At 40.7% G+C, this 27,487-nt stretch overlaps 1 protein-coding gene across 2 annotated transcripts in view; it reads left to right on the top strand.

Annotated features, from left to right (window-relative positions):
* Positions 1–27,487, top strand: part of ITGA2 (integrin subunit alpha 2) — a 112,896-nt gene that overhangs the window by 29,781 nt on the left and 55,628 nt on the right. For both annotated transcript variants that reach the window (XM_003925870.4, XM_074385986.1), the window contains one exon: positions 11,640–11,760. In XM_003925870.4, coding sequence (XP_003925919.3) covers positions 11,640–11,760 — 121 coding nt within the window. The remainder of the gene's footprint in view (positions 1–11,639; positions 11,761–27,487) is intronic.

Raw genomic sequence — 27,487 nt, 5'->3', positions numbered from 1 at the left:
AGGCTAGACTGCCCCGCTCTGTCCAGGTCCAGCAGTCACCCTAAAGCTAAAGTCTCCTATAGGAGTGTGGCAAGCCTTGAAGGATGGGCGTCCTTGGTCATGTTCTGCTGTTGTCAAGCCCTCTGTGCTCCACACTGGCTGGAATCCTGACTCTGCCACCTCTCTAAGTAGTTCTCTTTGTATCAGCTCAGGTGTCCCTGGGGGTCGTGAGTTCTGTTGCTAAGTGCCAGAGGTCCATGGCAGGAGCAGGCCACTCCTCACCTGTTCAACTCACCCCTGAAGTTGCTGGGCGCCAGGAAGGAGTCCTGGTGCTGGGCAGCCCCGGGTGGGGTTCCTAGCTTTCTCCCTTTCAGCCCAGCATCTGCGTCCTCCCTCTTCCATTCTCAGTGCCTTCCCTGCAAAGATCTGCTCAGAGTGTGTGCCAGCCTTCCCAACGCCCTGGTCTCTCGGCGGGAGAGGTTTCTCCCGGCTGCCTCCAGTCAGCCGTCTTGGCTCCCGTCTTGATATAGTTTTTGAATAACACAAAGAGGATTCTAGAAAAGATGTAAAAATATTTGTAGAAATTACATTTATTCTTGAAGAGGGCATATCTAAAATTAGTGAAATACCCTTAAAAACATTTTGTTTTTAGGCTGGGTGTGATGACTCATGCCTGTAAATTCCAGCAATTTTGGGAGGCCAAGGCAGGTGGATCACCTGAGGTCAGGAATTTGAGACCAGCATGACTAATACGGTGAAACCTCGTCTTTCCTAAAAACACAAAAATTAGTAGGGGATGATGGTGCATGCCTGTAATCCCAGCTACTCTGAGATAGGAGAATCGCTGGAACCCGGGAGGCAGAGGTTGCAGTGAGCTAAGATCACACCACTGCACACCAGCCTCGGTGACAGAGAGACACTCTGTCTATAAATAAATAAATAAAACATTTTGTTTTGTAAATGAAAATAAGGGTACCTTATAAATTAATTTTAAAATAAGTTGAATCATTTAAGATGATTCAATGATTTATCAAACCATTTAAAAAATTATTCAATGATTTATTGAACCACAAAGGATAAAAGAAGTAATTCATACACAATAAGCAACCTCATTAATTTTTCATCTTGAGCAAAATATATAAATTAGTTACCCATGGTCACCTGTGGCCTAAATATGTTAAGTGGAAAATTCCAAAAATAAGCCATAAGTTTAAAGTCGTGTATCGTTCTGAGTAGTGTGACAAAATCTCACCCCATCCCGCCTGGAATGTCAATCATCCCTTTGTCCAGCATTCTGTCTGTGCCCCCAGCCCATTAATCATGTAGGAGCCATCTTGGTTATCAGATCAACAGTCATGGTATTGCCAGGCTTGTGTCTGAGTCACCCTTTTATTTGTTTGTTTGTTTTGAGATGGAGTCTTGCTCTGTGGTACAGGCTGGAATGCGGTGGCACGATCTCGACTTACCGCAACCTCGACGTATCAGGTTCAGGCAATTCTCCTGCCTCACCCTCCCAAAGTAGCGGGGATTACAGGCATGTGCTGCCATGCTCAACTAATTTTTGTATTTTTAGTAGAGTTGGGGTTTCACCATGTTGGCCAGGCCGGTCTTGAACTCCTTACCTCAGGTGAGATCCACCTGCCACGGCCCCCCAAAGTGCTGGGATTATAGGCATGAGCCACTGCACTCGGCCAAGTCACCCTTATTTTACTTCATAAGGGCCCCAAAGGGCAAGAGTAGTAATGCTGGCATATTGTTATAATTGTTCTATTTTATCGTTAGTTATTGTTTTTAATCTTTTATTGTGTCTAATTTTGTAAGTTTGATGTTATTGTAGGTATGTATGTATATATAGGAAAAACCAGTATATACCATATAGGGTTTGGTATTACCTATGGTTTTAGGCATCTACTGCGGGGCAGGGGGTGGGAAGTCTTAGAACACATCCCCTGAGGATAAGAGAGGATTGATGTAATTCTCATTCCTGCACTAAGAACAGGGTTTACCACATCATAAATACTCAATAAGTTTACTGAGTGAACAAAAAATAAATAGACAAATAAAATCTGTTTATTAACTGTGTATATAAATTCATTAGTTTCATACTATGGACAGTTTTGAATAGAGGGAGGAAAACCATAGAATCATGGAGAAAACCTCACAAGTTATCATACAGATATGAGCAAGTTTATACAAAAGACTTATTGCAAACATAGAATTCCATGGACTTGGGAGTGTTATTATGTGACCATTTGAGTTACTGAGACTAAACACATTTATAACCATTGCATTTTTAAGTCTATAGGCATAAATACAGGGATCCAGTTCTTAGGACATCCCTAGCAAATGAAAGTCAGAGTCAAATCCAACCCAATGAGCCAGAGTTTCCCTTTAGATATTATAAATGACATATTTATGTGACAATAAGATTAGACACTGCAAATAAGGTTGAAATAAAATACCTCATGCTTATAGTACTGCTAGTCTAGGGTAGGAGAAGTAAGTTACTTTCTTCCTTTTTTTATCCTCATTTTTTTCTTTTTTGAGACAGACTTACCCTCTGTTGCCCAGGCTGGAGTGTAGTGGCTTGATCTTGGTTCACTGCAACCTCCACCTTCTGGGCGCAAATGATTCTCCTGCCTCAGACTCCCTAGTAGCTGGGACTACAGATATGCACCACCATACCCGGCTATTTTTTTTTTTTTTTTTTTTTTGTATTTTTAGTAGAGATGGAGTTTCACTTAATTGGCCAGGCTGGTCTTGAACTCCTGACCTCAGGTGATCCACCCACCTTGGTCTCCCAAAGTTGTAGGATTACAGGCATGAGCCATCACATCCAGCCTTTTTATCCTGGTTCTTTTTTGTTGTAAGTGTATTATAATACCCTAAAGGAAAATTTAAAAGCAGCTACATTGACTGTGGTGTAAGGTGGGTTCAGTTGAGTGGCATTGTTTCTGTGATTAGAGAGGACCAAGGCTCAGCCCTGCCCTCCTGGGCTGCATACTCTAACTCTGAGGAACTGGTACTGGGCCCCTGGGTTTGTTCTCTGGTCCTTCAAGTTTAGGAATCTGCTCACTGGAGGGGCCAAAGTGTTCACGGTCTATTGTCCACAACACTCTGAGGGGTAGTGTTAGCCAAAGCTCTTCATTGGGGTGGTGGCAGCAGGATCCATGCTCACTTTTGTGTGACAGCAGCTGTGGCTGCTACAGTACACAATTGTACTGTTTGCTGTGTTAATATTCACATATATTTTTACCTTGTTCTTCTATTCTGAATATCATTTTTGTATGTCATTTTCACTAAGCACTTTCATCGTCTTCACAATTGCTGATTTTGAATGGCAGGATAAAATTCCATCTAGTTTGTATGCTACCATTTGCATATTCTCTCCCTTGATCTTGGACATTCAGATAATTTTAATGGGGTTATTAAGAACTGATCTTTTTAGATTGCTAGAAATCATTAAAGCTGTTTAATATACATAAAGTGTGTTTTCTTAGGCCACCTAAGACTGAGAGATGTCATAATATACAAAACTGTTATTAACAAAATAGAACTTCTGTGGCCCAGCCCCCTACTTAAACACACGGAGAGCCCAAGTGCCTAAACACTGTTTTTTCATTCTTCAGGATAGAGAACATTCTCTATCCCAGAGAGATCCAAGATGGCTGATCACTAGCAGCTCGGGATTGTAGCTCCCACTGAAAGCGCAAAGAATGAGAGGACGCCACACCTTCACATGAATTCTTGTTGCTCACACACCAGGAGATTCCCAGCGGAGGAGCCCCACGGGTCGCCAGCGCGACTCTTGTGACCGGCGAGGCGGTTTTGCCGGCGCCTTGGAGCGACGGTTCTTGGTGCAGAGTCGGAAAAGCACCATCAATCTTAACGCCGCTGATTTGGTCGGTGCAGTGGGTTGCTCAGATTTCGGCGCTGAGAATCAGTAAGTTGGACGTCCACTCAGAAACCTAATTACAAAGACGGTGAATTCAAAGACCACAGATGGATAAATTTATAACGAAGGGAGGAAAACGGCCAAAAAAGGCTGAGAATGCCCAAGATCAGAACGCCTCTCCCTCAGCGGGGGATCACAGTTCCTCATCAGCAACGGAACAAGGCTTGATGGAGAACGAGTGTGTTCCAATTACAGAAGCAGGCTTCAAAATGTGGATAATGAGAAACTTCTGTGAATTAAAAGAACTTGTTTTAACCCAATCTAAAGCAACTAAGAACTTTGAAAAAAGATTTGACGAAATGTTAACAAGAATACACAATTTAGAGAGGAATATAAGTGAATTGATGGAGCTGAAAAACACAATACGAGAACTTCGTGAAGTATGCACAAGTTTTAACAGCCGAATTGATCAAGCAGAAGAAAGGATATCAGAGGTCGAAGACCAACTCAATGAAATAAAACAAGAAGACAAGATTAGAGAAAAAAGGATACAAAGGAACGAGCAAAGTCTCCAAGAAATATGGGACTATGTGAAAAGACCTAATCTACGCTTGATAGGTGTACCTGAATGTGACGAAGAGAATGAATCCAAGCTGGAAAATACGCTTCAGGACATTATTCAGGAAAATTTTCCCAGCCTAGTAAGGCAGGATAATATTCAACTCCAGGTAATACAGAGAACACCACAGAGATATTCCTCAAAAAGAGCAACTCCAAGGCACATAATCGTCAGATTCACCAGGGTTGAAATGAAGGAGAAAATACTAAGGGCAGCCAGAGAGAAAGGTCAGGTTACCCACAAAGGGAAGCCTATCAGACTTACAGCAGATCTCTCAGCAGAAACCCTACAAGCCAGAAGAGAGTGGGGGCCAATATTCAACATCCTTAAAGAAAAGAACTTTCAACCCAGAATTTCACATCCAGCCAAACTAAGCTTCACATGTGAAGGAAAAATAAAGTTTTTTGTGAATAAGCAAGCACTCAGAGATTTCATCACCACCAGGCCTGCTTTACAAGAGCTTCTGAAAGAACCACTACACATATGAAAGGAACAAACAGTATCAGCCTTTCTAAAAAAATTATCAAAAAGAGCATCAATATAATGAAGAATTTACATCAACTAATGGACAAAATAGTCAGCTAATGGCAGTATTAAACTCACATATATTATTATTAATTCTAAATTTAAATTGACTAAATCCCCCAATCCAAAGACAGGCAATTTGAATAAAAAACTAAAACCCATCAGTATGCTGCATCCAGATCCATCTCACATTCGAGGATACACAAAGACTCCAAACAAGGGATGGAGAAAGATTTACCAACCAAACAGAGAGCTAAAATAAATAAATAAAAAGCAGAAGTTACAATTAAGCAACAAAGATCAAAAGAAGCAAAGAAGGACATTATATAATGATAAAAGGATCAATGCAACAACAAGAAGAGCTAAAGATCCTAAATATATACGCACCCAATACAGGAATACGCAGACATACAAGACTTATAAAGAGACTTAGACTCCCACATAATAATAGTGGGAGACTTCAACATTAATATTAGACAGATCAATGAGACAGAAAATTAACAACGATATTCAGGACTTGAACTCAGATCTGGAACAAGTAAATGTAATTAACATTTATAGAACTCTGCACTTTAAATATACAAAATATACACTCTTATCAGTACCACATCATATCAACTTAGAAGTTTAAACGAAATCTTGGTTGGCTCCTTGTTTGCTATTCTCTTCCCTCATTTTCTTTCATGTCTCAATTATTAAGGACAATTATAGGCATACCCATATTTAGACTGCATTCTAGCCCGGGCAATAAAGCAATACCCCCATCCTCTCTCCTTCTTCCTCTTTCTCTTTCTTCCTCTTCTTTATTCTTTAAAAAAAAAAAAAAAAAGTATAAACAGTACCTTAAACTTTGAATTGAAAAGAGATCCCAAATAAAAAGATTTTTCTTTTTTGTAAATCCAGTTGTTTTATTGTTTTTTACTGTAATTAAGATTTAAAATATATTAGGTAATAACTGCCTAAAATTTGTAATAGAATTAATACAAGACCAGACAGATGATAAATGAAGTTATTCTTATTTATCAAATTTATTAAGAACAGTTGCCATCATTTTAGTTAAGAAAAAAAAAAAAAAGAAAAGAAAACATGATGCCAAGTGAAATAAGCCAAAGACAAATTGTGTGATTGCATTTACATGAGGTACCTAGAAAAGTCATATTCATAGAGACAGAAAGTAGAGTGGGGGCTGGGAATGGTGGCTCACACCTGTAATCCCAGCACTTTGGGAGGCTGAGGCGGGCGGATCACCTGGGGTCAGGAGTTTGAGACCAGCCTGACCAATATGGAGAAACCCCATTTCTACCGAAAATACAACATTAGCTGAACATGGAAAAAAAAAAAAAAAAAAAAAAAAAAAAGAGAACATTCTCCCAGACTCTTGAACATGGTTCTCCTAGAAACTCTAATTGTGTCCCTTGTATCCTAATCACAGCCTTCGGCATGCCCCACTTGCTCACTGTCCTCTGCCCTCTCCCCTGTCAATCCTTCTGCAGCTACTGAGGACCAGTCCCTTAGGCATGGGAGAAATGTACTCCACCTTATTAAAGCAATGACACTCTGTGCTCATAGTTCATAGAGACAGGCCTTGCAGTGCTTATGTTTTTGTTCAATATTTAATGGAGACATTGTTCCCCTCAGAAGTGCAGCATGCATCTTCAGGAATGGGCCACATTGCAATCTGAGAGGCTATCAAAACCACCCCTCTTTTCCCAAGTCTTCCTGTTGCTTCTGGCCTTCACTCTCTTCTCATAACCTGAATTTCTTCTGTGTATGTCCCTCGGCACCTTTTGCCAATGAGTCTCTTCTAGAAACCCACCCCCTGCTGGTTCAGTTTATATAGATACACTCAAATTTGCATTGACCACAAAAGTTAGACCCTTTTTTGCAACTCTTTACTACAAAATGCATCCTTCAGTTCTGACACTGGTATCATAGACATCAATAAAGTTCCCTTGTCAAATATTTGTGATTGAATAGAAAATGACATGTTTTGTTTTATATATTTATTTATTTATACCCTTGTTGTTAAAAGACTTTTTCCTTTCTCAGTTTGGCTGCATTTTTTTTTCTTTTGAGACAGGGTCTCACTCTGTTGCCCAGGCTAAAGTACAGTGACACAATCATAGCTCACTGCAGCCTTGAACTCCTGGGCTCAAATGATCCTCCTGCCCTAGTCTCCCATTGAGATTCCAGGTATGAGCCACCATGCCCAGCCTTCACTACATTTTGAGAACAAAAGTAGCTGAACTATATCCAATCCCCAATCATATATTTCTCTTTTGAATTATAACTTAAAAATTAGGCTTCAGAATGAATTTCATGTTTACTAAAATTAATTCTTAAATTATTATTTCCAAAAAACTTATTTCAGAGATGGTCAGGCATCCTCAGGAAAGGAGGCTCTGTAAATTTTTGTTTGTTTGATTTTGAGACAGAGTTTTTGTCACTCAGTCTGGAGTGCAGTGGCATCATCACGGCTCTCTGCAGCCTGGACTTCCTGAACTCAAGTAATCCTCCCATCTCAGCCTCCCAAGTAGCTGGGACTGCAGGCCTGCACCACTATGCCCACCCAATTATCTGTTTTTTATAGAGATGAGGTCTCATTGTGCTGCTAAGGATGGTCTTGCACTCCTGGATTCAAGCTATCCTCCTGCCTCAGACTCCAAGAAAAATAAGAAATGTATGTTAGTTAACTTGTGCTTAACTATCTGGTTTACCTATGAATATTAAAATGGCAACCAGCCATTTATAATCTAGGATAAAACTCTATCCGCTCTTTATTGTGAAAACAGAGGAAGCCAGCTAACCCTGCATGAGATAAAATGTTTGTATTCGGTGTAAGCTTTGGTGAGATTTACTGGAATACTTTGGCCTGCTTACTGTCAACACATGTCTAATGAGGTCACCTTTGTTGAATATGTTGAGTTTGCTGTGCTATTGCTGCCTTCCCAGGCTTTCACGTGAGGACAAAGAAGGAAGATTTATACTCTGGGTGATAATAGGCTCTTGGCAAAGTCCAAGTCAGTTGAAGTCTCACTGCATCTAACAGAGAACTAGAAATGTATATGTTAATGAAGCAACCTGTGACGTTCTGCGCCAGACTGTTCACCATTGCCACGCTCTTCTCTTTCACACCCTATGCCTGTTTAACACAGTGTTCCCAGTCCCTGGATATGCTTTGCCTTCCTCTTGATGTAGTGAATTCCAATTTGTTCTCCAAGATTCAGATTAATTGCCACCTCCTCTGTGAAACCTTTGAACTTAGATTTACCCTCTTCTCAATACTGAGCTCAAGGCTCTTTTTACCACTCTTTATTTTAACGCTTATACATTTTGATGCCATTTTTAAGGTAAAATTACCATAATGGAAATGCAAAGAGAGCAGGGAGAGTTTAGTTTTGTTTATCTGCAGTATCCCAGGACCTTCAAAAACGCCTGGTAAAAAGAAGCTGTTCATTCAACATTTGTGGAATGAACCATTTTCTTAGTATGTATAGACACATGAGCATGGTTGGGAGCAAGGACACAAGATGAACTAAATATGGATCTCGTTATCCATATGATTCAGTTGAGCTATGAGGACAGATATCAAAAGGTATAGGCACTGGGATTGCAAAGAAGAAATAGATGTTGAATAGGGATGTTGAATAAAACAGAATACTTCCATAAAATTTTTATGAGCTATTTAGATATCATATGCCAAGTGTGAAAGGATGACAGAGATTTGAGTTGTAAATAAATATTAAGAGAAAAAGTATAGAGAATTGAGATTGTCCAGATTTATCAAAAGAGGCAAGGTATAAAGGGAATGATTTAAGTAGCAGAAAAGAGATTTAGTCCTTTTCAGCATTAGGTATTTTAAGAGGAGATTTGGTATCAATGGAATGAAGGGATGATGATAAAGAAGGACGTGCTCTGTGAGGAAAAATGAGCAGATTGTTTATGAATAGAAATTCTGGACAATAACGTTGAGAAGATGAGCCAAACCTAGACTCAGAGTGGGTGACATTGTGCAAGAAAGACATTTAGCCTTCGTGAGTTTCAGTTTTCAAATTTACTTATTGGTAATTTGTTAATGATAGCTAGGTTTTGCTGTTTCACAGGATCGTTGTGGCACTCAAACGAGTCAGGATGATTCTGACATAGGCAGACATAAGCATTAAGAAACAGTCAAATGCAAGTTGAAATAAACATTATAATTTAAGTAGAGGAAAAATACTGGAAGAAAATACATCTGAATTAACTGCACTTGCAGTAGGATGAAAGGATTATGAATGATTTTTCTCTCTAGTTTTCTCTATATTCCAAATCATCGTTGAAGAACATATAATAATTAAAATGCATTTTATTTAACAAATATTAACCTAGGTGCCGAGAAAATAAGAGTGAATACAAGAAACACGGTTTGATTTCTCAAGGAGCTTACATTTTGGTAGGCAGAGACAGACAGAAAATAATGTGGATATATAAGATAATTTTGGATAATAATACTCCAGTAGTGATACATGATGAAGAAGGGTGTTGCTGCTACACAGATGGGCCAGGGAGAGCAAAGACCTATTTGAGCAAAGTCCTACATGCCATGTTGAGGGAGGATGTTATAGGCAATGGAACAGGCAGCTGCAAAGCACATAAGCAGAATGAGCTGCATGTGCCCAAAAAACAGAAGGAAAGTGAGTGTGGCTGGAACACAGGGAGGAAGGAGGAGGGTGGTGAGCAGTGAGGTCAGAAAGACACACCAGGGCTCAGTCATGAAGGACCTTTGAATGCACAGTGAGGAAATTGGATTTTATTCTCAGTTCAATGGCAAGACATAAGTTGTTAATAATATACATATATGTGTATCTAGTGACACATGTATGCCTATATATGGGATAAAAGTTGAACTGCTGAATGATAAAATGAACTCCATCATGATTTCTTGCGATTACGTATTCTGCCCAGGTCTAATGAATGGGAGAAAATGAGGTCGTTGTATGTACAGTCACGTATGTCCTTTCCAGCATTAGGTATTTTAAAAGTGGAAGCAGTTGGGCATCGTCTCCCCACGCTGGTATGTTCCATGATTGATAACATATTCAAATAGCATTTATTGAGCTCTGCACAATGGAGTGAAGATAAATTGTTGATTGAAAACACCAGTATTCTGAATGCCAGTTCTGGCTCTCTGCTTAATTTGCTATGTTACTTTCTTTTGTATTCTTTTATTATTCAAAAATAAAAAGGAGCAATGTGCATATGAAAAATAGATGTTAAGGAGAAATTTGCAGATGTTAGGCTTTGTAGATTTTGCTACAGAGTATTTCAAAATGAGCATTTGTATTTCTCTTCATGGCAGCACATTATTAGTAAGAAATAAAGAGCTGAACTCCTTGTATGGACAAATCTCTGGTAGAGTGATTTTGGCACTTAGAGAGGCACATTAACTACTTTAAGTCCCCAGTGCTTCATCATTGACTTCATTATCCTTATGGAGCACTCTACAGCGTCTGCTGCGAGAAATGCAGAGGCACAATGGAAGAGCAAACCTGTTGCTTCCGACCTCTCAGTGCCTAAAACAGTAGACATATGAAATACTGTGCAGTGCTGCCTAGGAAGTAGGACATTTCTTTGCGAAAGCACGTGTTCGATGTCGAGTCCAATTCTGTCTTCAGTGTCTGAAAAGGTAAATACTGATTTTAAGCAACATGAAGCATATTCCCATCTCCAGGGAGAGCATTAATATCTACACAAGCTTCTTTCTGTAGGATGAAGAGCTAGCAGCATGAATGCTGCCAGTGCCAGACAGAAAATCATGATTAGCTTATTCCTCTCCTTCATTCTCGTTCCATCAGATATAAGAGCTTTCAAAAAAAAAGAGTCTATCAAGGCATTGTCTGCCTTGGTCTATGTTCTGTTTTTTGAAATCATTAGCATTTCTCAATCATTCAGCAAGAAACATCAAAAACAAAACCACTTTCAACAGTTCCCACTGGAATAAAAAAGATACACCAATCCTTACATTTTCATCCTCAAAAATGATAATGATCCCTTCTGAAGGAAGATGATACAATTTTCAGGGAGCTGTGATTTTCTATCTCCTTTGATGTAGTCATCAATGCCTTTTCAACAGATGTTTCATATAGAGTCCATGTCAAGATACTCATGGTGATTCGGAAGAAGTAGATGATACCCTTCAGACCCTGCTCTTGGGTGGCTTAGAGTCTTGTGGTTTGGGAAAGACAAATAGAACTCAAATTACTTGAGAATACTTAGAGGTCATTTAATGGTTTTAAGTCTTGCGTTCAGATTTTACCTTCATCCTTACCTCTTTCTAGCCGTGAGATACACTTATCCTCTGGAACCTCAAAATTCTCTGCAAAACAAAGATAATGTTATTACCTATCTCCTAGGGTTGCCATGACGATTGATAAGATAATGAATCATGCATATAAAGTATTTAGCTTGGTGCCAGACCACCAAATAAGTACTTAAAAAGCAGTCGTTATTTTTACTTGGGAAAGGTTGATAAGTAATAATTATTCGGTTCAGCAAGTTTCCTTCAAAGTGGCCTTTGAGAATTATTTGACACACTTATATTCATGAATTGTAAATATGTACTGTTTCATATTTTCTTACCAGGCATTTTAAATTGTTGCTTGGCATACAATGTGGGTCTCCCAGAAGCAAAAATATTTTCCGGTCCTTCAAGTGAACAGTTTGGCTACGCGGTGCAGCAGTTTATAAATCCAAAAGGCAACTGGTAAGAATATTCTCTTCTTTATGGTTTCAATAAAAATACAAAATAAATTTCATATTTGACTTCAATTGCTTTTTCAAACTGGTGCCTGACTGTACTATAAATGGGTAGCCCTCAAATATCCTTAAAAGAACAATCTTTCTTTGAGAGTTGACAATGCAGGCTGATCATTAATGGGATGGTATAATGGTTCATTTTTTAAAACCTAGATAGAAAATTTTCTCCAAGTATTAAAAAGCAAATTATAATACCACTTTTGACCATTTAATACATCGGTAGGTGGACTGATAGATAGATGATTGATTTGTCTTCATTTCTTATCATGTAAACTGACATTCATTGAGCTTTGTAAATCATCCCCTAGTTATTAATGCTATCTCTGGGTCATTTCTAAATGGTAGAATTGTTACCTAATTTCTTTCTTTAGCAAGGTTTTGTCTACTCGCTTCATTCTAAAATTAGCCTTCTCCCTTCCATGTGGCAAAGGGTCCTCACCAACATCAGTGCAAAATGTACAAAGGTGACATTTTAACACCTTTCATTTTTGCCCCAAAGTGCCCCCAGTCTTTTCATGCTGTGCCATGGTTACATTTTCAAACCATGGCTGTTCTACCCAGGTGAAAAACAACCACCTCGATGGAGATGGAAATGCGGTTTCACATAATAATAATGCAAATGAACCCCGAGAGATGAGGTGATTGGAAAGGTGTATTGGGAAGACGAGCTGCAGCTCCTGTTCTGCCGGAGTTAACGCGCACTTGTGGACACGAGTCCCGCCGTGAGGACCTGTCATCTCCTTGTTGTAGCAGCGGGCTCCAGACCATCCCCACTCACCCTGGAATTTCAGATTCTGAATCTCTGCTTTCTAGAGGTCTTTTCTTTTGAGACGGAGTCTCACTCTATCACCCAGACTGGAGTGCAATGGCACAGTCTTGGCTCACTGCAACCCCTGCCTCCCGGGTTCAAGCGATCCTCTTGCCTCAGCCTCCTGAGTAGCTGGGATTACAGGTGAGTGCTACCATGCTCAGCTAATTTTTGTCTTTTTAGTAGGGACAGGGTTTCAACATCTTGGCCAGGCTGGTCTTGAACTCCTGACCTCGTGATCCACCCGTCTCAGCCTCCTAAAGTGCTGGGATTATAGGAGCCACTGCTCCTGGCTCTAGAGCTCTGTTCAGTGCTTAAATAGGCTGTTGTTGGCTTAGCAAATAAGAACTGTAATGTTCAAGCCTGTAATTGCAGCACTTTGGGAGGCTGAGGCAGGTGGATCACGAGGTCAGGAGATCGAGAGCATCCTGGTCAACATGGTGAAACCCCCGTCTCTACTAAAAATACAAAAATTAGCTGGGCATGGTGGCCCGTGCCTGTAATCCCAGCTACTCAGGAGGCTGAGGTGGGAGAATTGCCTGAACCCAGGAGGTGGAGGTTGCAGTGAGCCGAGATCGCACCATTGCACTCCAGCCTGGGCAACAAGAGTGAAACTCCATCTCAAAAAAAAAAAAAAAAAGAACTATAATGTATGGCCAAGTGCAGTGGCTCACACTTGTAATCCCAGCACTTTGGGAAACTGAGGTGGGAGGATCACTTGATCCTCGGAGTTAGAGAACACCTGGGCAACAGAGTGAGACCTCATCTCTGTTAAAAATCTAGGAAGCAGCTGGGTGTGGAGGTGCATGCTTGCAGTCCCAGCTACTCGGGAAGCTGAGGTGGGTGGATGACTTGAGCCCAGGAGTTTGAGGCTGCGTTGATCTATGTCGGCAACACTGCAAGCCAGCCTGAGTGACAGAGTGAGATCCTATCTCAAAAAAAAAAAAAAAAAAAAAAGGAAAAACCATAACTGTAATTCATAACCCTTTTTCTGTGTGAACTTCTGTTTGATACTCTAAACAACTGAATTCAAATAAAGGTTCAGGATCACATGTTGGGGCATATCTGTCTGTTTGATGAGGAAACAAAATGAAATCATCCCCTGAGAGGGCGGCATTTCTCAAGAGACATCTTGGAGGATGTGAATCGTGAGCTGGGTTTTAAGCAGTGGGGATGAAGAGGCTGGAGGTGATATTAACTAATGTGAGGAGACCTGGAAAGCAATGCAGGTAGAGACAGTTTGTCAGTCATCTGGGAAGGATAGAACATCTGGTCGGAAACCAAAGATTAGCAATTACTGTAACCATTTGGGATACGAGAGAGTTGCATGTCTAACAATTATCAGATGATGCCTTGATAATCATAAAGCGATGAGGATGCTAGAAAGATGATACGGTCGGTATATTTTGACCTTGGAATCTAGCAGATGAAGTAGCTATGACCCACATTTCAGCCCTAATTATTTTCCTCCGACTGCTATATTAAACCACACATTCAACACCTCCACTTTAATGCCTCATAGACATTCCAAACTTAACTGAGAGAACACAGTATCTGATTTTTTGCATAAGCTAACGAGGCCCAAGATCTTTGACTCGTCTTCTTCCTCCTCTCCTATATCTTATCCATGAGCCAGTCCTGTTAATCCTATCACCAAAATACTGATTATACCTGGCCGTTCCTCACTGTCTCTCCTGCTGCCACCTGATGGAAGCCAACACAGCTCTTACAGACACCCCTGCAGCAGCTTCTCGACCTGCGTTCGGCTTCCCTTCCTGCCAGCTTTATTCTGCTCTCTGCTCCAGCCAGTGTGAACTGTTCAAAACACAGCTCAGCTGGGAACAGTGGCTCACGTCTGTAGTCCCAGCACTTTGGGAGGCTGAGGCAAGTGGATCACTTGAGGCCAGAAGTTTCATGCCGAAAGTCCATCTCTACTAAAAATACAAAAGTTAGCCAGGTGTGGTGGTGGGCACCTGTAATCCCAATTAACTTGGAAGGCTGAGGCACGAGAATCGCTTGAACCTGGGAGGTAGAGGTTACAGTGAGCTGAGATCATGCCACTGCACTCCAGCCTGGGCGACAGAGCAAGACTCCATCTCAAAAAACAAACCAATCACAGCTCACTCCCTAGATTAAAATTCCTTGAAGGATGCTCTGTAATTGGGTATCGGCCTATTTCTCCTACTACCATCTTTTACCCCTTCTCCTTTGCTTTCTATGCTCCACGGACTATGTCTTTTGTCTGTTCCTTGAACATATCTAGCTTATTCCTGCTTCAAAGCTTTTGTACATTCTTTTCTCCTGCCTAGAAGTCTTCCCCAAGATCATCACTTATATGATTGGTTTTCGTCTTTCAGTCTCAGCTCAAATGTCTCCTCCTCATAGACCTTTCAGAAGAGCCTTATCTATATAGCACTCGACTGCTCTCTGAGTCACTCTAGCCTTACAGAGGGATTTATTTTCTAACAGTTAGTACTATCTTAAATGGTCTATATTTGTTTATATACTCATTATCTGTCTCCTGCCAGTGTCTCTGAGTTCAGGGACACTGTTTTGTTGACTGCTGTGTTCTCAGCACCCAGAGTGATATCTGGCACAGAGTAAGGGATCAATAATTATTTGTTAAATGCTAAATGGAAGTCCTAATTCTGAATGATTCATCCCAAGTGCTATACAAAGTGAATTACAGTAGACTGACTTAGGAAGTATGCGCTGAAAGGGAGCTTCAGAGAACTCCACTGTTCTACTTCATAGCCATGGCCTAGCTGAGGACATCTGGTGTTGAGTTTGAAGTGAGTCTTTTAAGTAACAGCTTTCCCGGGGAGAGGAAATCTAATAGAAAGAGCCACCATCAGTAACAGACATTATCGAAGGTGATGAGCCTTTCAAGGATTGTAAGGGAACTCAACCTGCAGGTCGGAAGTTAAACAAGACCGAAAGGAGCCCAGAGTCAAGAGGATCCCACCAGGAAGAGTCCTGGGAACGTGAGAGGCAGCCGCATCTCTTTTCTCTATCCAGGATTCCCTCTAAGTATCCAAGACATTGTTAAAAGACAAGTCTGTTTGCAGTTTACAGTGAGATTCTAGTGCTGGTAAGAACAGGGACACTGGACATTTCTTTTTTTTTTTTTTTTTTTTTGAAACGGAGTTTCGCTCTTGTTACCCAGGCTGGAGTGCAATGGCGCGATCTCGGCTCACCGCAACCTCCGCCTCCTGGGTTCAGGCAATTCTCCCGCCTCAGCCTCCTGAGTAGCTGGGATTACAGGCACGTGCCACCATGCCCAGCTAATTTTTTTTTTTTTTGTATTTTTAGTAGAGACGGGGTTTCACCGTGTTGACCAGGATGGTCTCGATCTCTTGACCTCGTGATCCACCCGCCTCGGCCTCCCAAAGTGCTGGGATTACAGGCTTGAGCCACCGCGCCCGGCCGACACTGGACATTTCTAAATCCTGCCTTGACCTTCTCATGACATTCCTGAAAGAGGTACCAACACAGGACAATAGGTCTGTGGAGCAAGGAGCAAGTTTATTATCGGCTGGGCTGGTGCTTTGAACTCCAGTATTGAGCTTTCTGGCAAGGTGTAGCACTGAGTGTAGGCTCAAGGCCTAACTGCCAGATGATACAAGCAAACCCCGTCGTGCAAGAGGAAGAGGCAGCACCTGCCTGACCTTAAGGGCTGAACCATATGGAAGTGAGAAATAGGAAGGACAGAGAACAAAAATTGTCCAGGCAAGCCTGTCTGAGTCCTTTCATTGATCTGGTCTTACGAAGCAAAGAAACAAGAGAGGCAAAACCATGGGCATGATCTTCTAAACTGTGTAAGGCGCAGAAAGTGCAAAGCATAGTTGTTGGCCTTAAGGAGTGTGGAGCAGAGTCAATGAGGGAAGATTTATATGCAGAATAGGCAACTTTGAATAATACAGAAGACAGCACTCAATGTAAACCCCTTGTTTTCTTTTAGTGTCACTAGCTGTATTAACTTAATATTGAGAGCTCATTTTCTTCCCAAGGCCTGGATCATTAGAGAGACAAGGTTTTCTCATGCCCTCTGTCATTTGCCCAGCCCTGCCAAGGTACCTTGCCACCGAGGGCAGGGCTGTGGCCAGGATCCAGGTGGGTAGGTTATCCCATGACAGTGCTGGAGGGGGCCACATTAGGACAAGCAGTCTTCACAAGTCTCAAGCTCAAGGAAAATTATATGAAACTTGGAACCCAGCATTGCCTGTTTGTTTTGACGATGGGCCCTGTGCCCTTCTCTACTCCTAATTTATGACAATTGCATAGGCATTATGGAAGTAGCAGATGTGGGAAGGACTGTTTAAACATTAACTTTCCTTCTGATACTAATCAAGTTAGCTTTGGGCACAGAAAGTGGTATGACCGTGAATTCCCTTAACAAATCATTGAGTCCTTTTTCCATGGATTTATCATATAGTACGTGCATGCACATGTGTTCACACCACACACATAAACACACACACACACACACACACACACACACACACAAAATTTTGTTTTCTTTATTCCCCTACTGCTTATTCTGAAGCTGTCATTTTGGTACCTTTTTCTTTTTTGTTTAATTTTTTTCTTTTTAAATAAAAAGATGGGGTTTCACCAGGTTGGTCAGGCTGGTCTTGAACTCCCAACCTCAGGTGATCCGCCCGCCTTGGCCTCCAAAGTGCTTGGATTACAGGCGTGAGCCACCACACCCAGCCTTGGTACCTTTTTCTTCTGCTTACTTTGACTTTCTTTATAATCTGTCTATCTAAGCCCTGACTTCACATCTTTCCCTCAGACAACTCATTGAAGGCTCCAGTCTGAGTATCCTTAAATCACACTGTTATTTTTAAAGTACAATTTTAGCTCTTTCATGTGAACCATGTTTCTAAGAATTTATAGGCATATTTACACCAGGATCTACCAGATTGTAACAAACTCATCTTAACTCTTGTGCTAGTTTCATTTGTGAGATTTTTATTGCACTATGAACTTCAACTCTAGAAACAGTGGTGATATGGCCTTGACAATTCTGGAGACTCTTTAACAGTCTCAAGTGAGCTGGATAATTTTAAAGCAAGCCGGCCTCCCAAGCAGAGTACCTGAGCAGCCCTCTGGCTGTCAGTAATGTTGCGGTTGGTTCTCTTTTTGGTGTAGGCGGAGGGCCATCCTGCTTCAGAGCCCTCACTTTACACACCGGATGTTCCAGTGTGGATGATGCAATTCTTATCACAAACAATCTACAAAGGATTGAGATATGTTTAAAATCATTTCCTGGAGTTTGTGGTGATACGCACTCTATTTGTCTAATCCTAAGGCCTGTTGCAAGAAAAATCTGAGCTCATTACATGACTCAAAAACTAGAGAAACCTGCAATCACTTGTGTGACGAGAACTGACTGGGAATTAGGGTATTTCCAGGTGTAGCCATTCTAGCAACGACAAGTGCATTCTTTTTCCTTAAAAAGAAAGGAGAAATGTAAAGAGCATGTGTCATAGGAAAATAAAATCCACCTATATATGAACTTTTAGTTTTAACTTTTTAATTGAGAACAATTTTAATAAAGCCCTATGTGTGTAATAAATATACCATTGTTGTCCACAGATGTGCCTATGAGAGAACTTTAAATTAAAAAATAAGAGAATATGTTTAATTCCATAACAGACATCAAAGATTATGTCACATGATACTTTGGAAATAACAACACCTGATATTTATTGAGTACTCTTTCTTTGCCAAACATGTAATACCCATAATGACTCTAGGAGCTTAGCAAAATTATTACCCCCTTTACAAATGAGAGGAGTGAGACTCATTAAGTAATTAACCTAAGATTACAGAGCTGATAAATAACAAAGATAGGGGAAGCTAATGCAAAATGAGATAAAATGTTCCAAATGTACATATTTTTATAAGTATCCAAGGAGGAGAGTGACAGGATGTAATTGGCATTTATAAATAATATTTAAATTTTATTTTCACATAACTTGATGAAGTAAGAGAAACTTACAGGATCTTGAATGGAAAATTCTGTTACAGAATTTCTAACATCATAGGTTTTACCATCAAGTGTTTCCTGGGCAACGATGATAGTTATCATCCATCTTTTCAGCCTTTCATAAACAAGAATTTCTCCTATTAATATACTCAGGAGCTGGAGCACAAAGGTTTTACCCTCAGCTTCCTCACTACTCCCTGAGTGTCTTTAAGAAAGTCATACAACTTCTCTGGAACAGAAAGCATGCCATCCTTACCAAATTGAAATGTTATGAGCACCTTGTGTGAGAATAAAAGTGAAGTACTTCAGTGCCAGGTGTGGTGGCTCACGTCTGTAATCCCAGCACTTTGGGAGGCCAAGGCAGGTGGATCACTTGAGGTCAGGAGATCGAGACCAGCCTGGCCAACATGGTGAAACCCTGTCTCTACCAAAAATCTAAAAAATTAGCTGGGTGTCATGATGGGCGCCTGTAATCCCAGCTACTCAGGAGGCTGAGGCAAGAGAATCGCTTAAACCCGGGAGGTGAAGCTTGCAGTGAGCCGAGATCAAGCCACTATACTCCAGCCTGGGTGACAGAGCAAGACTCCATCTAAAAAAAGAAAAACAAAAAGTAAAACCTTTCAAAAAGGAAAGCAATGTGCATAGGTGAGGTATTCTCATTAGTACTTTGTAAAAAGTTCGAGAAAGAAAATCAGATTTTTATAAGTGGGTCCTCCCTACCTCTTCCCATCCCGTCAACCAATCTTCATCTTCATGGATTGGCTTCCATGCATACTGGATTAGCTTCAGTCCATTTCTTCTTCTTCTTGGCCAACAATGCTATTCCAGTCCCCTTTCCAAAATAATCATGTCTTTGTCTGTTATTATATAGCCTTTCAAATATTAGTCAATTATCATCCTTTCTGTCTCTTTTCAAAGACAAAATTCTCTTGCCATTAGGTTGTCCTGAAAGTGCCATTTAACATGCCAACTTCATTTATTCACAGAGTGTGCTTTTATTTTTATTTTATTTTATTTTATTTTATTTTATTTTATTTTATTTATTTTGAGACAGAGTCTCACTCTGTCACCCAGGCTGGAATATGGTGGCTCAGTCTCGGCTGACTGCAACCTCTGCCTCCGGGTTCAAGCATTCTCATGCCTCAGCCTCCCAAGTAGCTAGAATTACAGGCATTTGCCACCGTGCCCAGCTAATTTTTATATTTGTAGTAGAGATGGGGTTTCACCATGTTGGCCAGGCTGGTCTCGAACTCCTGGCCTCAAGTGATCCCACCTCAGCCTCTCAAACTGCTGGGATTACAGGCAAGAGCCACTGCACCTGGCTCTGCTTTTATTTTTAATTCATAACATATATATATATATATTCTTTTTATCCTTCCATTCAATTTTATTTTTTACTAATAACTAAGTCCAGTGTTTGATTCTGTAAAGGTTTAACTTTGAAATACTTATTAGTAAAATGTTTGTAAATAGTTATTAGGCTATTGCTGTACAATTAAGCCATCACTCAACACTATTAATACAGATATCCAGAGTGGCGTGTCTCATATCAATATTGACAACTTCCCAGAGGCAGAGGTTGCAGTGAGCTGAAATCACAGCACTGCACTCCAGCTGGGGTGACAGAGTGAGACTCCATCTCAAAAAAAAAAAAAATCTATAGTAGGAAGGACACTTTAAGTATCCCCTGATTTGCTCCTTCATTCCTTCACTCTAGAAACAAGTTTGTGTGTGCACCTGCAAACATGTGAATACATATGTACCCATTGTTTGTGACTTGCACCTGGGACAGGTATGTTGTTCCAAAATGTCTGCGGTACTTTAACGATCTATACAAATCCTCCATGCTTCACCAGCAAGTCTTACAATTTTAAGCTTTTCTCTGTGATGACGTGTGAATATCCGTTTCTGGTATAAAGCTCATTTACAAAGGTGATTGGGACTTACACACACACCTTCCTAATGTCTGGTTGTCTACGACATTTCCTTCCATCTAACTCCATCTCAAGAAGGATCTAGGGAATGCTAAGTGGCACAGGTGGAAACTCCTTATTAATTTGTTATGCCCCATATCATGGGAAAGCAAACAGTGCTTCTCTAGAAGAGTTCTAAGGAAACCTAATGTGGTAAAATGAACCAGCAAGTTTGAACAAAAGGACAGGGGTATACTATGTAGGCTTTGCTTTCACTTAGACCCTTAGAGTCAGTTTCTTTAAATGAAAGCATAAAGAGTTACACACTTGACCTCACAGAGTGTTTATAGGATCAAAGGAGATAATGCACATAAAAGTGCTTTATAAGCTGTAAGCAGTTTACAAATGCTGCTATTCCAGTTTTTATCATTGATGAAATGTCCATCTGCCAAAGCACCTGGTTGAAAGGTACTAGCTCATGAGCTTTGATTTGCAAAATGTGGTGGTCTTAGAATTATCCTCCTCTCTCCCTGCAACAGCCAAGAATAGGAAATTGTAGCATCACGAGGCTTGAGGGTTAATATTTTAGCTTTTGATTGCAACTTCAGGAAAACTGCATGTTGGATGAGAAGAAGTAATATAATCACTTTTTATTGATCATTTTTCTTCTAGTGCCAAAGCTAACTTTTGGACTTTTTATGAGGCAGAACAGTAAGCTTAAGATGTTTTAACAATAGTGAAGTTGGTGTACTCTTTATCACGAAATGGAAAGACGTTGTGGGTTTAGCCATCCCATTAATTGAGGAAACAACGTGGAAGCCTAAGAAGTCTGAAGCAGCGTAATGAGGCCTAAATACCAAAATTGCCTTTCAGTATATCCCAAAGAATTTAACTATTAGATTTATAATAGCAGTATTTCCAACTAAGACCTAAAAAGCGAAATGACTCTCTTTACCCATCTTCTTTCTTCTCAGAGATGTGCAGCCTTCACGGGTGAATTCTTTCCATCACAAACTCATTACACCTTTACCAGCAGAAAGCAGGTACCATTTAGAACTCACCACACACCTTGTGTTGTCCATGCCTGAAACTAAACAATATAAGAAACAATATTCATATTTATATACTGTAGGCTTTGAAAATTTTTACCTCTACGTAGATATCATTAGATACAGTAAGTTTCTAATCTAAAGTAAAATATCCCCTTGGATGGATGGCTCATCGATCTCAAACTGAAAATATCTCACAATGATCTCTTGAGCTTCCCCCATCGCAAAACCTTGCTCCACTGACAGCACTCCCTTTAATCTGATGGTGATGACTAGTTTCTTTTAGTTTCTCCGCCAAACATCTTTAGGCTCTCTTTGACTCTTATTCATTCATGCATGCATTCATTCATGCATGCATGCATGCATGCATTCATTCAACAACAAACTCCTCAAGGAGTCCTGTGGCCTCTACCATCACACTACATCTAAAACAAGACCACCTCTTACCACTTTCCCTTCTGCCAGCCCTGTGTGAACACTCCACCGTCTGTTGCCTGGGTGATTGCAGTTGCCTTCTAAGCACTTTACCTGACTCACCTGTGCTCCAATACAATCATTCCCAACAGCGTGGCCTTCAAAATTCTTCTAAAATATGCCAGATCACATCACTGCTGTACCCAAAACACTCCAGTGGCATTCTCATTTCCCTCAGTCAGAAAGCTGAGGCCTTCTATTAATAATTACATGCAAGTCACTACATGATCTATCATTACCAGTAGGACTACCGTCTCCTTCCACTTCACCCTCACTCATTCTGTTCCAGCCTCAGGGCTTTTGCAGTCGCTGTTCCCACAGCCTGGACTACACTTCCTCTGGAGTCTTAAGGTTCATTCTCTAACCTCCTTCAAGTCTTAAATATTACCTTCTCAGTGAGGCCTTCCCTGACCGTTCCAATAAAGATTATACTGCTCTCCACCTCACTCTTAACTCCAGCTTGCTGTTTTTCTTCCAAAGCACTGATCACTAAAACTGTATGTTTTATTTACTTATGACATGTATTGTCTATTTTCTCTCACTAGAATGGAGGCTCCACAGGCTAGAACTTTTTAACTGATTTATTCACTAGTATCTCCTCAGTACCTGAAGGAGGTTTGGCACATAATAGGTCTGGCCACCACGGATAGGACTGTATCCTACCCAAGGCCTGAACACACCGTTCAAGGAATGGTGTCCCCTGGAGTTGTGTAGCATTTCAGTCCCTAAGAGCGCAATAAACATTCATTATAAAATTGAATAAAACAAAATGCGTTGCCCTACTATTTTAAGTACACCTCTGTCAGTAATCGCTGGTAAAATCTCTAGTATTGAAGAAGCACTTGGAGAATTTACAGACTCACAGACCAAAGGAAGATATTTATAACAGTCCCTAGATTGTGGGTTTCAAACTGTCCTACCTACACCACCATAAATACCGCTTACTAACTAAACAAAGTATTTTGAATTCCACTAGAGGTAGGCAAATTGACTATGTTTTAGAAGTCTACATAATCACTATTTTCCCACAAGATAATTGAACAGTAAGTGTTATTTAAAATAGTCTTGGAAGAATTCCCAGTTTCACTGGAGGAAAAGAAAAGTTTATATCTTGGGATTTTGTTTTGTTTTGAGAATCAGCACACATGCCTGTTCATGCAACTCTTTTGTCTGGTTGGGATTAAATTAAATCCATTACTTCAAAGAGGTTTCACCGTACTTCAAAAGGTATATTCACCAACATATCCTATTTCCCGCTTTGGTAACAGTCTCTTCTGGTGTGTCTGTTCCTGCACATAAAATTTTATAGAGATATATAACAGCCTCCCTCATCTCGCTGACTGATTAATTTCAGAATGTTAACGATTTTCTTGGAATAGCCATTGGTGACGTCATAGCCTCTTCTTATCGGGATGGGTAGACAGGAACTAGGATTTCACCGAAGCCTTAGAGTGTAAATAAGGAGGAGAGTCTGCTGGAAATGTTTCCAATAAAGGTGGTAAGCAGAGGCTAGTGACTTCTCTGTAGTCACCACCATGACCTGTAACCTACTTACTAATGTGGTTCACAATATTTAAGAAATGAGTCGTATATGATGAGGAAACCCTTGTTCTTCAAGCATTACCAAAATGGTCTGGTTTTCCACTATTTTCTATTGCCTGTGTTAAGAGTTTAAGATAGCATAATACTGTTAGAGATGTATTTATTTGTATCTTTCAGGGAATTTCACACATGCTCTCACATTCTTCTTGTTAAGTGGCACACAACTGCACAGATGCTTACTTTTTTTCTTCTTTCTGATTAACCTAGAAGAGCTGCAGTTTCCATAGAGGTGGAGGTGATGTTCTAACCCCTCCTGAGCTGTAAGGTTAGCAAATCCTGAATTCTTAGATAGGGTGGTAGGAGGTGAGGGGAAGAGTGTCCAGGGAGTGCTTAGTTGGTGGAAAACAGTCTTCTCAGGGAGAAAACGGCTAATTGTTACAGCTTAGCTGCCAAAGGCTCTGATGAACAAAACAGTTAAACTTTAGATCAGTCACATTTTTCTTTGGTTTTTCAGCCAGCCTCTCTTGGGCTGTGGTGAGGATGGTTGGAACTGTGTGTAATAGAATCACCCGAATTTGGCATTTGCATTTGGTATTGTCTGAACATACCCTGTTTCCACCTGCCATTGAGGACAATGTAGCCTGGGCCTCACAGTGTGGATGTGTCCTCACAGGACAGCTGTGCCTGGTGTCCAGTCTGCAGCCCTTTCATATGTCACACAGCCACACACCCCTTCACGTAAGTGTGGCCTGACCTCCTGTGCCTGTTTTCTACTCCATGCTAGTTCTAGAACCCACCTCATCTGCTAAGATCATTTTCCCAGTCTGGGCCCTGTGCCAGGCCTCCTGCAGCTAAAAGGAAGGACGTTGGCCTAAGGATTAAGAACCTGGGCTTCAGAACTTGGTTTTCACTATGTGAACATGAGCAAGTCACTCATCTCTCTGTGTCTCAGTGATTCCATCTGTAAAATGGAGATAAGATTATCTCCGGCGGCCTGGTGCAGTGGCTCACACCTGCAATCCCAGCACTTTGGGAGGCCAAGGAGGGTGGATCACTTGAGGTCAGGAGTTCCAGACCAGCCTGGCCAACATGATGAAACACTGTCTCTACTTAAAAAATGCAAAGCTTAACTGGCTGTGGTGGTACATGCCTATAATTCCAGCTATTTAGGAGGCTGAGGCAAGAGAATCACTTGAACCTGAGAGGCAGAGGTTGCAGTAAGCCAAGATCACACCACTGCACTCCAGCTGGGTGACAAAGCAAGACGCCATCTCAAAAAAAAAAAAAAAGATAATCTCCAGCTTCTTTTGCGGATGAAATTAGATAATCTTTGGAAAGCCTTACACATAGTAGATGTTGCAAAATTTACTATAATTAATAGGAATTGATTAATGAATGCCAAGGGGCAGAGGCACATTTCCTATGGTAGTTTCTTGCTATAAGATGCCATTTTGTTCTCTACATTTACATTTTAAGCTTTTGTTTGAGAAAAAAAAATGCCAGCTTGATGCATAATAGATATGCAGAGATTGAGTCACAACAGATGACACACCACCACAACAGTCACGGTATGTATGATGCTTTCCTCTCAACTTGATCACTTTGTTTTTTTTTTTTTTTTTTTTTTTTTTTTTTTACGTTTACTTGGATCAAACAAGCAAAAATACATGCTCCCCAGTAAGAACAGAAATAGGGATTTTCTTGGGGAGGCTGAGGTGGGCAGATCACCTGAGGTCAGGTGTTCAAGACCAGCCTGTCCAACATGGCAAAACCCCCTACTAAAAATACAAAAATTAGCCAGGTGTGGTGGCACAGGCCTGCTGTCTCAGCTACTTGGGAGGCTGAGGCAGGAGAATCACTTGAACTCGGTAGGTGGAGGTTGCAGTGAGCCAAGATGACGCCACTGCACTCCAGCCTGGGCAACAGAGTGAGACTCCATCTAAAAAAAAAAAAAAAAAAAAAAAAAAACTAAAGATTTTCCACTCAAATTTTCCTTAACCTAAAAATTCCTTTTTTTTTTTTTTGAGACTGAGTTTCGCTCTTGTTACCCAGGCTGGAGTGCAATGGCGCGATCTCGGCTCACCACAACCTCCACCTCCTGGGCTCAGGCAATTCTCCTGCCTCAGCCTCCTGAGTAGCTGGGATTACAGGCACGCACCACCATGCCCAGCTAATTTTTTTGTATTTTTAGTAGAGACGGGGTTTTACCATGTTGACCATGATGGTCTCGGTCTCTTGACCTCGTGATCCACCCGCCTCGGCCTCCCAAAGTGCTGGGATTACAGGCTTGAGCCACCGCGCCCGGCTCCTTTTTAAATAATAACACAGAATCGCCCATTCATTTGTTTGTTCATTTTTTAAAAAAACTCATTTGTTCAACAAGTGGTTACTCATTGCTGTAGCCACAGAATTCCTAGCCCTCATGTACCTTTCTTCTCTAGTAGGAGATTTAGTCAGCAGGCAGGCAGCTATAGGGCAATGTCACTTTTTATTTTTATTTTTATTTTTTTTTTGAGATGGAGTGTCACTGTGTTGCTCAGGCTGGAATGTAGTGGTGCAATCTCAGCTCACTGCAACATCTGCCTCCCAGTTCAAGCGATTCTCCTGCCTCAGCATCCCAAGTAGCTGGGACTATAGGCAGCCACCACCACGCCTGGCTAATGTTTGTATTTTTTGTAAAAATGGGGTTTCATCCTATTGGCCAGGCTGATCTTGAACTCCTGATCTTAAGATCTGCCAGCCTCGGCCTCCCAAAATGCTGGGATTACAGGCTTGAGCCACAGCGCCCAGCCCTGATTTTTTTTTTTTTTTTTTTTTTTTTTTTTTTTTTTTAATGGGATTGGGAGAGGTCAGAGGCTATGCAGGTACTTAGGAAAAGCACTTTACCAAGAGTTAAAAGAGCCAGGGTACTTCCTAGAGGAAGCAGTATCAAACTGGAGACTTAATTAATGAGTAGACATTGCCAGGCAAGAAGCAGCATGTACGTAGGAAGGTTTAGAAGCAACGGAGACTCTGATTTGAAGGAGGAGCAAAGTTCAGTAAGACTGAAATGTGGTTTCATGAGGACACATAGAAAAAAGACAAGCTTAGAGAAGAAAGTTGGAGTCAGATTCTTTCCTTTTTACACTCTAAGATCTGTCCAGCATGCAAAAATCAGAGTTAATGTTGTATAGTACTACTGTGAAACACAGACCTGAACAGACAGAGAAAATCAAGGCTCTCGAAGACAATTTTCTTGGTACAGACTCTGTAAGATTCCTAATTTCTTCTGAGCTATCGTGAATTTGAAGGACATCGGATCTGCTCAAGCATGCATTCCAATTCTGCACTGGTTCCCTCCCTTCATTAAAGTAACTATTGGGACTTACTAATATCCAATATTCAGATTTCTATCTTTTTCAAAAGCCTTAACCTATCTGCCTGGTATTATTGTCAACCTGACTATGGTGATATTTTAATAGGTAAATTATGCTGAATTATTTGCTCATAAGAAGAAAAAGATCTTTCAACTCTAACGTGAATTAAAGCTAACTGAATTAAAATATGCTAGAATGCTCTATGTTACTTTGAGAATAATTTTATAAGATGAACAAGGAGGGAACTTATTACTGAACTATCAACTTTCAAAATAATCTGTATTTTCCTCTTTACATGATTGTTCATGCTATTCTGCCTGCTAAGACTTCAGGCCAAAGCCTTTATCTGTCAGTGTCCATTTTTGTAACCTTGGACCACTTTGATGTTTTTTGTACCAGAAAACTAGGTCATATATTCCAGGTCATTTGAATTTTTCTTTTACTTGTCACATATGTCTAGTTTCACTAGATTTGAAGACAGCAGCCTGCTTTAATCCTTTCGTGTCTACTATCCCTCTTACATAGGGCGTATGTTGT

The sequence above is a fragment of the Saimiri boliviensis genome, chromosome 1, assembly GCF_048565385.1.
Source record: "Saimiri boliviensis isolate mSaiBol1 chromosome 1, mSaiBol1.pri, whole genome shotgun sequence".
Classification (NCBI taxonomy): Eukaryota; Metazoa; Chordata; class Mammalia; order Primates; family Cebidae; genus Saimiri; species Saimiri boliviensis.
This window is presented reverse-complemented; position numbering and strand designations above follow the sequence as displayed.